At 40.9% G+C, this 13127-nt stretch overlaps 1 protein-coding gene across 2 annotated transcripts in view; it reads left to right on the top strand.

The window, feature by feature from the left end:
* The first annotated feature begins 237 nt into the window (after nt 1-237).
* Nucleotides 238-13127, top strand: part of LOC109321881 (WD repeat and FYVE domain-containing protein 3) — a 517024-nt gene continuing 504134 nt past the window's right edge. For both annotated transcript variants that reach the window (XM_019552640.1, XM_019552639.1), the window contains exons 1-4: nt 238-346; nt 2884-3045; nt 6995-7187; nt 12083-12269. In XM_019552640.1, the coding sequence (XP_019408185.1) occupies nt 305-346; nt 2884-3045; nt 6995-7187; nt 12083-12269 (584 nt within the window). In that variant the 5' untranslated portion in view covers nt 238-304. The remainder of the gene's footprint in view (nt 347-2883; nt 3046-6994; nt 7188-12082; nt 12270-13127) is intronic.

Below are 13127 nucleotides of genomic sequence, written 5' to 3'. Positions count from 1 at the left end.
AAAAAAATAGACTCTCTCTATACTAGTTGGGGAAAGTTGATACTGGGAATGCAAATCTTGGAGAGTGGTTTATATAGAACTAAATAGACTCTCCAATTCAAAAATATTTCATAGCTTTGTTTATAATGTGTTATTTTGTTTTGACACATCACCACTCAATAAAAGAAAACTGTCGGCTTTCCACACAACAGTTTTTTACTTAGTGTCAATTGCTTTTTATTTTTCCTTTCTAACAGAGGCTGCAAGTCGTGCCATAGTCCAATTCTTGGAGATCAATCAAAGTGAAGAAGCCAGTAGAGGTTGGATGCTACTTACTACAATTAATTTACTAGCTTCATCAGGACAGGTTAGTTTTCATCAACAAACAGAAAAACAAAGAAAAGAATCCCAGTATTATACCATACAGACGACTCCTGGTTAAGTAACACCTATGAAAAGGGGCAGGAGGAGGGCCCTACAATATCTGTTTGGTAAAAGTTAAGTCATTAGGTTACTTGCTACTTTTACTTCCTTGCACTGAAAAAAATTAATTATTATAGTGCTTGAGTAGCAGCACTAATTATGGTTGAAGTTGCCTACAGGCGAGTCCTTTTGGGGACTGAAATCTTTTGTGTTAGCCCAGTAGTAATTTTTTTAGGGAAGTAATAATTTAAAAGTAGCTACAGAAATGCAAGAAGCCATAGAAAGTATGGTCTGTGAATCCATGTCTTTGACTTACAACAGCATAATTATTATTTTAAACTGACTATTAACAGAAAAAAACTTCACATAATAGTTTTATTTGAGTAGGTCTCTTTGATGGAGTTAACAGTTGAAATTTTAGCTCATTTATTTTGTATTCATGAATCATTATTGAATTATTTTCTAAATAAAATACATAACTTCTGTGAATAGGTAGTGAAAAATTGTAATGTATAAGTTGCTTTAAAATTTGTTCATTTTTTGCTAATTACTTGTGGCAGCATGTGACCAATCATCTGAGTTGCACAATATTGATTCTTGGTCTTGACTGTGACTGAGACCATTTTTATTATTTTCAATGAATATTTTTTTATCTCAAAATAGATGAAACATTTAACATTTGGAAATATTTTTACTACTACATCAGGTATCTGAATACTCACAAATAATCATCTAGTGCTTTGAATGAGTAACAGTGCTTACTAGCAAAAATATTTGCAGTCCTTTTTTTGGGTCCAAACCTTTTAAAATGGGGTGTGTATATTTTTTAGAAATATAAGTGAGACCTAATGGATCATTGAAAAGAATAATGAAAAATTGAATACCTCACCCTTATAATGAGAAAGTTTGTATGGATTTGCAAAAATTAAGGCTGTCCCTAATGTTTGGCTTTGGGTTTGCCTGGAACAAGGCATCTGGGTCATAAATCCAGTGACAACACCTAAGAGACATTAATCTTCGGGATGCTGCTGACATGTTGACCAGCAGCTCTTCCTTCTTCATACTTTATAGTCATACCCTTCTATTTATTTGATTCGAAATTAAGATACTCAATAGGAGTGTGTGAAGCGGGCAGTATTCAATTCAGATTCGGCCCAATTCGGGAGACTGATTCAATTCACTGATTTGGATCACTGTCCCGATCCAATCTGGAGATTTGATTCTGATTTGGAGAGTCAGTGATTTGGCCATAGACACAGCTTTTATACATTTTTTTTCTATGTACCTTGAGGTACCAGGCGTGCCTCGTGAATGCTGAGATGGTGGGGCAGATGAAGTGTCTCACGGGAGTGCAGGGGAGTTCCCCATGCACTTAAGTGGCGGACCACCCTTGTGCTCCTGTGGGATGCTCTATCTGCCCCACCATCTATGCATTCACAAGCCATACCTGGTACCTTGAGGTACATAGAAAAAAACATATAAAGCTGTGTCTATGACTGAATCTCTCTGAATTGAATTGGAGGCTTCCAATTTGATTCAGGGGGATTAATGGGTCTCCTGATTTGATTTGGATTTGGAGTTTCGGCTGCTGAATCGGACCGAATCTCCTCTGAATTGAATCAGCGACTGAAGCTTAGCACAGCCCTAAATACTCAAGGGCTTTATGATCTGGTAGTGTCAAAATTCTGCAGAATTTGATTTTGTAGCTATTAGGTTATCGTGTCTTTGGATGATGGCTTTTAAGCTAATCATAGCTTTTGGGTACAGCTGCTATATGAATAATTGATTGTATAATTATTGTTCAGACTAGCCAATTGCCCATCAAGAATGATGGGTGGTGGTGGGAGAGGGGGAGCTGGGATGGAGTGCCGCCACCTAACGCCCCATGATACCGCTGTTTTGCCTCTTGCAGGGAGTGGGGTGGGTTGCTGGCCTTGACTTCGCCACCCCCTATCTCGTCCTTAGTGCCACTTGCAGAGAGCGGGATGGGGAGGTGAGGCCAGAGCTGCTGCCCTTGGCTCCTCCATCCTCTGTCTGGTCCTTGGCGTGGCTTCAGAATCATGGTGGTGCTCCCCCACACTTGGAGCACTCTGACTGGCTGTTTCCCTCAGCCAGAGTGCAAATAAAGTGTTACGGATAGACAGAAAGACAAACATAGGCTTCTATAATATTAGAATATTTAAGCCCATCTTTAAGGGTAGTCTGATTTTTTTTTTTTTTTTTTTTTTTCCCTTTCCATTATTTTTTTCTGTTCAAGTGTTGAGACTTTAATCAGAAATGCAGTTCGTTAGCTTTTTCTTTCTATGGATTCAGCAAGTAAAGAGGTAAGGCAAACTTGTGTTTGTGTAGCTCCCATATGTCACAAAATGTTGCATAGCTAGTATCTTATTCATGAGTCTGGAATGAGCTGATTTTAAATGCAAGTTCTGCTGTGTTAAAAAAATCACTGTTACAATATGGTGAAATATTGCTGTTTTTCAGAAAACAGTGGACTGCATGACTACGATGTCGGTGCCTTCCACACTTGTTAAATGTCTATATCTATTTTTTGACCTTCCACATGTGCCTGAGGTAGTTGGAGGAGCACAGAATGAGCTACCTCTAGCAGAGCGCCGAGCACTACTACAGAAAGTCTTTGTACAGGTAAGCTCATCAACAACTTAATTTTTTGAAGAAAGACAGAAACTAACTTTTTCAATCAGACAAATTATTTTCCAAAAACTCTTTCCAGCAGTAAGTCTTTGCCCCTTACTAAGGTTTTTTCCCTCTTATTCTTGCAGAAATATGTGCTTTTAGAAAGATCATTTTTGTTGAAAGCATACTTGAGGTTTAGTGCATTGTTCTGGGCAAATATTTAATCGCATAAAATCAGCACTTGAACTGGGTTGCTGAAAGGAGACCAGCATTCGGACTACTGCTGAGTTTCCCCTTTGCTTCCCCCATCCCACCGCACCCCACCCCACCCTTTTTCTCTTTGACATCTTTCAGTCATGACCACTTTTGAATGTGTACCCTAAAAATTAACAGGACTGACTAATTCATGTACAAATTTAAATTTATGCAGTTACTTCAAATAGAGAAATAAACAAAATTGCTGTGATGGGCAAGGGAAGGTCACTTTGGTGGATTCCCTGAATAATTCGTTTGTGAATCGCTATGGATCAAATTTTGGGTGGTCTTGAATGTCATTAAAGCAAAATTAGTCTTTTGAGCAGAGGTACACAAGTTTCCTTTTCTGCCTTGTAGTCCCATGTAATGACAGATGGAGCATCGGCAAACCCTTTTTTGGTTCCTTCCAACCACTTGTTCTTTCTTAAGCTTCAAATTAAACTTCCATGAAGAAATTCTCTTCTTTCTTATTCTGTCTATTTATGTTAAGACTATTTGTTGCATGATTTTAAAAAAAAAAGGAAAGAAAGAAAAAGTGTGAAAAAAGATAACAGGAATTCCTGGGTTGACACAGCAAGGTTCATGTCAACTGTGGACATAGTAGACTCTAAATCATGGGTGACTGGTCCCACCTTAGTCGGGGGGGGCACATGCAGCAACTGGGGGGTCCACCTGCAGCCAATCGCGATGACCTGGGGAGGGAGGAGGGGTTCCCTCACGGCTGATCGCACTCACTAGTCTGCTTCATCTTCATGGGAGTGGCCGCAGGAGCACCGCTTCTGCTTTTTCTGGGAGTTTCACTTCATCCAGCGCTCCCGCTCCCCAGCCAGCACTTGCAGCGGGGCACTGGCGCTCCTGCTTGCCCCCATCGCCTAAGCGGGAGCACGGCCTGATGGGATGCACCGGTGCTCTCGGGGGGTGCATGTGCACCCCTTTGCATCCCCTACATGTCACCACTAATCTAAATCCTTGTATATTGGTCCCAAGTTGTCAGTCTTTTCTATCCTGTAAAGTCTATGTTCCTGACAATGTTCTATCTATTTTTCCTTCTCCTTTCACACTTAGACATTTACAGGGATTAGGCCCAAAGTCCATAAAAGTTGCATCCAACAATGGAGTGTTCTGCTGGAGGAAAGTCTTCCAAACCCTACTCAACATTAATGAATGGGTACAATACCCTGACTACAAAGGTGCCTCAGGAAACATTGTTTTTGACATTGACATTGATTCTAAAATCTGGCCTGATCAAGAGCTCTTTTTGGTATTTTGTTCCTTTGTCTTTTCACTGGCACCGTATCTAGTGGCATAGGATTTTCTTGAAATTTTCTCTTGCTGTCTCTGAGGCATTGCTTCTCCTTTGCTTGATTAGGGAACTGAATTGGTATCGGAACTTGGAAGCTCCATAAGTGTCTTGTGGCCAGGTATTAGCACACAACTTGCAGTAGATATGTCAAACAGTCTAGCAAATATGTGTACAGTTTATAGCTGTGATATGCTGTCCATATTGGGGTTCACTTTTCTTGATATCACAGAGTAGAATCCTAGTCTGTGTGTCAAGAGATTGAAGGAACTTTTGGTACAGTAGCCATCGTCTCTTCCATGGAATAGAAGGAAGCTCTTTATCTGGAGAAAAGATGCCTCAGTAAATAATTCAGTTGCCATACCAAATTTTGGAATCTTTTCTTCCAAATAAAGCTTGCCATAGCTGCCTCTGGAGTAAAACCCTGTTGTGTATAGACATCCAGAGGACTGTTGGTAGGAGCTGGAAGATTCTGGTGGAAGGCCATATGATATGAAAAGCAGCACTACAAGGGATAATAGGCAAATATGTTATGTTATGACACAAACAATGTGCTGGTCCATGTGCATAGATGTTGTGTTGCTTGTCAAACTTCACCTGAAGCTGTTAGAAGTCTGGCTCAAGTCAGTCTGCTTCTCTAGAAGGTGTCCAGTGGACAAGGTCTTAATGGCTCATACTATCCTAATGGTGCTGAACCTTGTGGTTGTATCTCAGTAGTGTCCATAAAACAGTAATATTTAAGACTCTAATGGAGAGTTCTGTGGAAAAATAGGGAAGTCCATTTGATTCATCTTCAGATACAAGGGGCTGCATACCCTTCCGTGCCTTGTTTGATAAAACAAGGTGCTATTTGGACTTTGTGTACAATTAATTTCAAGGTTGCATTTTCATTTCCACTTAAGTAGCTACATTCTGTACAAAATGAGAAGTGTATCTAGTACTCTGCAAGATTTATTGATGGATAAAAAAGTTTAGTCCCATGTTTATTTGCAGTCTTGGTGGCCAACTTTTATGGCTTGAACTACTTCATTGCAAAGACTTTCAAAGTAGATAATGTTGAACATAAAACCAACATGCAGGTTCAGCAAACCAGGTTTTATTGCATAGTAATGGGAAACTGAGTCAGACTATTTAGCAGCACACCCCACACTCATATTATATACTTGTCATGCACGCCATTCACATTAACTCACCTATCTGCAGCTCTTGGAGTCATGCTGCAATGGCCAGTGACAGGCTTCTTCAAGGCAATGTCCAGTCGACAGGGGGCGCTGGTTCTTTCTCTCTTGACATGCGTGTAGGTTGGTGTTGGTGGTCAGGATGCTCATCAGGCTGGCTTTTCACTGCCTTTTTATTTCCTTTAGGGCAGACTTCGACCAAAGCCTGGAAGCTTCTGGAGGCTTCTTCACCAATTACCATTCACTTTTTGTATATGTTTATTTGGGACTCTGTCACCAGTTACATGTTGTCTTTCAAATTCCAGCCTGTTTTTCAGTCCTAATTTATACCATCTCCACATTCCTAAGACCCCTGCATCTTATCTTGTTACGTACTATAGCTGGTTTGTACCAGCCTTCATTCAACCATTATTCCCACATCATTCACAGCACGCAGACTTACACAGACTCACTTGCTGCTTTTTTCAGAAAACTGTTGACCCAGTTAAGATGGCTATTTAGCATAAGCAAGTTCATAAGCAAAGTCATAGCATAACATATTTTAAACAATAATGGCATAGATATAACATATTCCAAAACATATTTCAACAATAAAATGTTGCATTTTACTGACTTATCAACTAATCCTGTACACCATTCCCATGGACTACTAAGGTTTATGCTCCAGAGCCCAAAAGATATTTTTCAATCTCTTTCTGAAAGAGATACCATATGAAACTTGCAAGTTATCTTCATGGAGCTGCCCACTTACATTTGTACTCCAGATACTCCTCCCCACCAAGTATCTATGTGCTAATTAGCCCCCACTCATGACTGGAACCCAGTGTTTATCTCATGAATACTGGGATGCTCCAAAAATTTACATGCAGGTGAGCTGCAGGGCAGCTTCATCTGACTTCACCTCATGGTGGGTGGGGCCACACTTATCCTGTTTACCAGACTGAGGTAGCTGGCAACAGAGGGATTCTGGATGAACTATGTTGGGTCCCATTTTGTGATTTTTGCCAGGCATTTAAGGCTTCTGAAGAAATGGGAATGATTGAAAACAGGAAAGAAAGGCATAGCTTAGCTGAGGCAGTGAAGAAGAAGTGTAATTGTATGCAATGTTGTGGCTCATGCTGAATTTTTATGATCAGGCTATGCCGAAGTACCAGTGTAGTAGAGTACCATTTCTCTGATTTAGATGTCTGTGCTATTTTAGTAACTCAATGGCTTATTGTTTCAGATTTTAGTAAAGTTGTGCAGTTTTGTGTCTCCGGCGGAAGAACTGGCTCAAAAGGATGATCTCCAGCTTTTATTCAGTGCAATAACGTCATGGTGCCCTCCCTATAATCTGCCTTGGAGAAAGAGTGCAGGGGAAGTATTAATGACTATATCGCGTCATGGCCTCAGTGTCAATGTAGTAAAATATATTCATGGTACGTATCAGATTCAGATTTTTCTTTTGTTTCCAGTTTCTGAATGGCTCCTTTTATATTGAACTTATAGCCACTAACTCTAATCTCCCCAGGAAGGCGTGAACATTTTTATAAGTACTTGAACCTGCAAGTAAAATATCAGAGCTAGTGTTTATGGGTGGGCTGCTTCATTTCCAGGTGCCTTTACACTTACCTGTCTGGGTGGCAATAAAATGCTTGGCTATGTGTGGGAGAAGCAGACTGCAAAGATGACCTATGCCTTGAGTTCTTCTGGGATGCTCTGAAACATTAGAGGTCCATCAAAACTACAGCTGTTAGAATAAACATTGATGAATTCTCTTCAACAGTATTTCTTAACCAGGAAGCGAAGGTAAATATTTGCTTGCCCTGCCACCCAGCCCCTGTGTGAAGAGGGTGAGCACCATGAGAAATAAATTGGCTTTTGAAATGGTGCTGTTAAATTTAAATTATGGAGGGGTGCCTAGAGTCTGAAAAGGTTGAGAACCTGTCCAAAAACAAAATCAATAAAGTTTTCATATACAGACAATTACTTGGAGCAATCATTCTACTTTTTTTTAATCTTTTGCCCTTTTCTGAAGTAAGCAGCATAAATAACTTGCCTCTTTTGCTCTTGGAAGTAAAATGCTCTCAGGTGCTTCCAAATCCTAAATGGGCTTTCCACGCAGTATACTATGTACTAACAGATATTCCAAAGGAAATGTGTGTGGTTCAGCTAGTAGTGGCTTCTCTGTGTCATAAATAAGATTTTGCCACACCCAAGTCAAAGCTGTTCAATGCCCCAGATGGAGTAGTAAGTCTGAGAACATCTTGGAAAACAGATGCACATGGCTGCAGCATGGAAAAGTTGCTGAATATCAAGCCTAATGTATTTTAAGCTTTTAAGACTCATTTTAAAATAGGTACTGTTTTTACCAGCATTCCTCTTTCTGTATGTAGGGAATGGCTCTGCAAAGAGCAAGTCTACTAAAAACCAGTGGTGCTCAGCCTTCAGGCCCTGCAGCCCAGATGAGTGACATGTGGTTGTTCTGTGGACCTGAGCCTACATGGCAAATCCAGCCCAAGCCTGTGCGATCTAGTGCTCAGACCCACATCATCTAGCCTGTGGGGCTCCCCCAGGGTCTGGAAATATGACAGCCGGAGAACAGTAATTAAGACTGTCACCACACCCTTGCCACCAGGTTTCGAAACCTGCGGGGAGACCCATGAAGAAGCTTTTAAATTGGAACAAATGTTTAGAAATAATGTCAACATAACCAAGCAAATCATACTGCTGTATAATGTTATGTTAACTATGATTACCGTGTACTGCATTTGAGTGCATAGCCTTGAAACTTAAAATTGCCTATGCACTTACCCAAACTTCAATATAAGCAATGTTCTTTAAGTACCAAATAATCCATCTTAATTGCTGTCAGTGCTGAGGTATTAGATGCCTCCAAACTGACTAGCTCTTTCCAATTTAAAGATTCTTAACAGCAGCTCTTTGATAGCTGCTACCCTGTCACTGTTTCTGATGCCAGCTATTATTTAAACAAAGTACAGTTATGTTAGATCTTGGTGCCAAAAGATGTGCATTCAACTGGTATCCAGATAACTTATGTTCATTATATTATGAGCAGTAGGCCATAGATTTGGACTGACTTCTGAATTGTACTCTTAAGTAAGTTAGATACTTATTAGGTATGCATATAAATGGAGTATACTGTGGTCCTTGGAGAGCATGTCATTCTTAATTGTTCCCTGCATCTTGTGCAAAAACCAGTTTTGTCCCAGTGTTTCTTGGTCTAGAACTCAGAGTTCAGAAGACTCCCAAATCACTTGTTTTCAGTTTGTTTCAGATGGCAATGTAGATGTAACGCAGGGGTCAGCAACCATATGCAATCACACGTTAAAGCTTGCAACCATACTGGTACCTCAGGCCACATCATTCCTGCCTGCACTCATGTAACAGTAAGTGAAGGCTGCAGCAAGGAAGGACAGCCCTAAAGAATAGCCCTCCATGTGGATTGTAGCAGCTGGCTGGAGCTGCTGGAGATGATAGGCACACCCTAAGGAAAACACAGGCTGGATCACAGGTCTAGGGAATCAGCTCACCTTTAGTAAAATGCAGACTAGATCAGACTTCGCTGGGTGGATCTGGCCTGTTGGCTGTAGGTTGCTGATCCCTGGTGTAAGAAATTTAATAAGGATAGTGTTTGTTTAAATATTTTCTTATTCGGTTATTTCTCAAATAATTGCTCTAATTACATAAACAAAATTACCTTTTATCACATTTTGATCAGTGCAATGTTATGTCTAAATGCTAAATTAAATCTAAATATTGTGAAGTAAAGATGAAGTATAAAGAATGTTCCATTTTTGACTATGCCATGTAACAAACGTATAGTGACTACTTCCTTAGTTGTTTCACTCCCAGCTTTCTGCCTGATGCAGCATAGTTGGCATATTGATAGTGCTGTGTACAAAGCTTAAAAATATTACTTGAAATTACTGTTGAAATATAACCTGTATGGGAGAGTAAACCTGACTAAAAGGTGAGAAGAGCTGAAGGTTTTGTTTCTGGCTTTGTTTTGTGTTTTAATCTGATATAACGTCATGTTCTTCCAGGACAGTGGTTTTAGCCCTCGTCTTCCAGCGCAAAGTTAATTGATTAAAGTACTAGTCCTAGCTACAGAGAAATTGTGTGTATCTCGCTGGTGATGGCGAGTTAAAGTCTGATAATTGAAGAAAAGCACTTCAAATCAAGACTACATGCATAAATCCAACCACAGTTTTGGGAAAGCTGGTGGGTGAGATTTTCCTCACATGCTAACCGAGTATGGCTCATAACGTTCAGATTTAAGTGGCATGCAAAAATACGAGTTGAAGTAAAATGTATTGCTCTGTCCGTGGTCAGGAGTCCTTGGGCATGGCATGCAGAAGATCTGGCCAACCAGTTTATGAACTAGAAAAACAATTAAAAAATACGTACAGAACTAATACGTACAGCATATCTTGCAAAAAAGTAACAATTTTGTATTTTCTAATGTAAGTAAGAGCTAAAGGTTTATACTTTAAACCCCCCCCCCAAAAAAAACCCCAAAAAAACCCCAAAACCTTAGTTTTCAAATGTAAGATGGGATGATTTATAATTGATTTAACTTTTTGGATTTTTTGTTTGACATTTTACTCAGAATGTACATTTAGTCTGTATTGGTTTCATTTTTCTTAAAGAGCACATCTATATGCTGGACCTGTTCTGGAATTAACTATTATAACAGTTTTTGTTGATGTATAGCGTGTGTCGAGCCTCCTAATTATTAGATTTGCTTTGTAAAGATGACTGCTTTCTAGAATGTGGAATAACTCCTTGTGACAACGTTAATAAATGTTCATGAAGCTGTTAAGCATTTTAAAGAGACATATTAAATTGATTCATTTATTTTATATTCATCATATCAATGTAAAGCTGGTGTTGATAGTGTTAGAGTAATTGTAGATTACAAGTAGGCTGGTGGAACCTTCACTGAGCATGCAGAGGAAAACTTGCTTAGGATGTCAGTAGCTAGACAGGGAATTGACCCTGTTTCTCTCAGGTTGTAGGCTTGCACTTGTATCGCTGGACCATCCTTCCTCAATATCAAATTATGTGACACTACTTATTGTAATGTCTTGTATGGCTCTGGCCAAACTAAACATTTGAAGCACTTTGTGCCCTATCAAGCATACATACCCTTATTAAACACTAAAAATGGGAAAGTGTTCCAAAAATAACCCTAGATGAAACAGTACTTCTTTTGAAGCACCTAATTTTAGAGCATTTTAGTATAAATATGCATGCTCCACAGAATGGGGCTGGAGGTTGCTTTGTTCTCTGGCATCCCACAGTGCTTCATTTCTGCCCTTGAAGAAGGGGAGCATGTAGCTAATGAGGACTTTCTCTTTTCATTCATCGATCTTTGGAGCCTGAGAGCCGTGCAAGGAATCTTTGTCTCCAGCCTCAAGGCTGGAGAGTAGGAATCCCTGTAAGCTTCTCTGATTCTGGTCTCCTGCTTCCAGTCAGTGGGCATGGGGCCTTTCTTCCAGTTCCAGCAGGAGGTGGGGAAGGAGGTCACTCAGTCATTCTTGGCCTAGAGAGGATAATTCTTGCTTTATTCTTAGGCTCTGAACGGTGAGGCAAGAGGACCAGAGTCTAAGTGTAGAGGAGAGTGCTCCGTGGCTGTGTCCTCCTCTTTCTCTCTCCCCGACAACCCCCTCTTGTCCCCACCCAGCCTTTGTAGAGGTTAGAGCACAGCTGTAGGATTGAACAACCTGCTATTCCTCTCGCTTTCTAAACAGCACAGTCCTATATGCTGTTGTGGTGATTTTGAAACATTTTGGCAGGGGATATGCATGGGAGCTGAAATTCTGTCTGTGGCCTGAAGTACTCAAAATTTGGAGCATTTCATATATGTGTCTGTCTGTGGCCTATGTTACAAGTGATACTTAGGATTATTATAAGTAAAGGGGTTCAGGTGCAAAATCTTATTATTAAATCATCTGTTTTATGGCATAGAGAGTGTATAGTCAACTTCTGCATTTTCTTTGAAAATTCAGTCATATTTTTCTTGCAGCAGGAGGAGAAATGTATTCACATTTTCTTACTTTAAAATGTAAGTTATAAAAACATATTTTTCTAGGGGAAGAGATGCATCTGAGCTTAAGGTCTGTTTGGAACTACTTACGAAACTGACTAGATCTCAAGTTTTGTGGGCCATTTAAATATTGTGTGGGAGTAGGTGGTTACACTAGCTATTGTTTTCATTCCCCAGCTGTATTTAATGACTTTATGCCTGTAAATGTTAAATATGCATACATCATGGGAAAACTTATTTCTTAATTATGTGTCTTTGCAGAAAAAGAATGTTTGTCCACGTGTGTTCAGAACATGCAGCAGTCTGATGACCTTTCTCCCGTAGAAATAGTTGAGATGTTTGCTGGGCTTTCTTGCTTTCTCAAAGATTCCAGTGATGTATCACAAACACTACTGGATGATTTTAGGATATGGCAAGGCTATAATTTCCTCTGTGATCTTTTGCTCAGGTATGCAATTATTATTTAAACAAGGAAACATTATTATTGCTTTTTCACAAGTTCAGTTATTAAGGTATTCAGCTGAGTCAGTTTCTGTTTGATGATACTTACTATATGATGAATAAGCAGTTCCCCACCAGTATACTTACTATATGTACTTACTATATGATGATGCATGCCATATATATGCTGGAAAGTAATAAAATTAGGGATGCACTGGTAAAGATTTTCTTGGCCAATCAGGCGATACCAATCTGATAGCCAGTTTACAGCAGTACAGCCTGGTGGCTTGGATAGCAGTATCCTGCAGGGAAGTCTGGCAGAGGGAAGGGGCATGGGAGGGGGGCAGACTAAGGCCCACATGGTGAGGGAGGGAGTGGGGCAGGGGCAAGTGCTGCCCAGCTGCCCTCGGGGTGGGTGGGGATGTGGTGGGCTCAGCTGTAGTCGACCGTAGTGCCCCGAGTAGGGGTGTCACTAGGGTGGAGCTTAGTGGGCTATAGCCACCCTTCCCAGTGCCACCGCTGCTGCCCATCCTGAGTGCAGCACCAGCCCAGCTTCCCTGCTGGGAAGATGCCAGTACAGCTTCTGGTCCCAAGCCCACAGCAGGCAGTCCATCCTCGCCCTGCGTACAAATCTGGGAGGCACATGCCCCCCCTCATGCATCTCTTGGGCATGCGCACAGCAGTGGGTAGCTGCCCCCCAGACGAGCCACCTGTGGCTCTGTCCCGTGCCCTGCTCTGGCTGGGCAGCACCTGCCCCTGCTCCAGCCCCTGCCTCACTCCCTCCCTCACCATGGGGACCCCATGCCCCCCTCCCCAACTTACCAGCAGGATACTGCTTTCCAAGCTGCTGGGCTGCATTCCTGGC

This window comes from Crocodylus porosus, unplaced genomic scaffold (assembly GCF_001723895.1).
Source record: "Crocodylus porosus isolate Cpor-Errol unplaced genomic scaffold, CroPor_comp1, whole genome shotgun sequence".
NCBI classification, from domain to species: Eukaryota; Metazoa; Chordata; order Crocodylia; family Crocodylidae; genus Crocodylus; species Crocodylus porosus.
The sequence above is the reverse complement of the archived record's forward strand: the minus strand, read 5'-3'. Positions and strand labels throughout refer to the sequence as shown.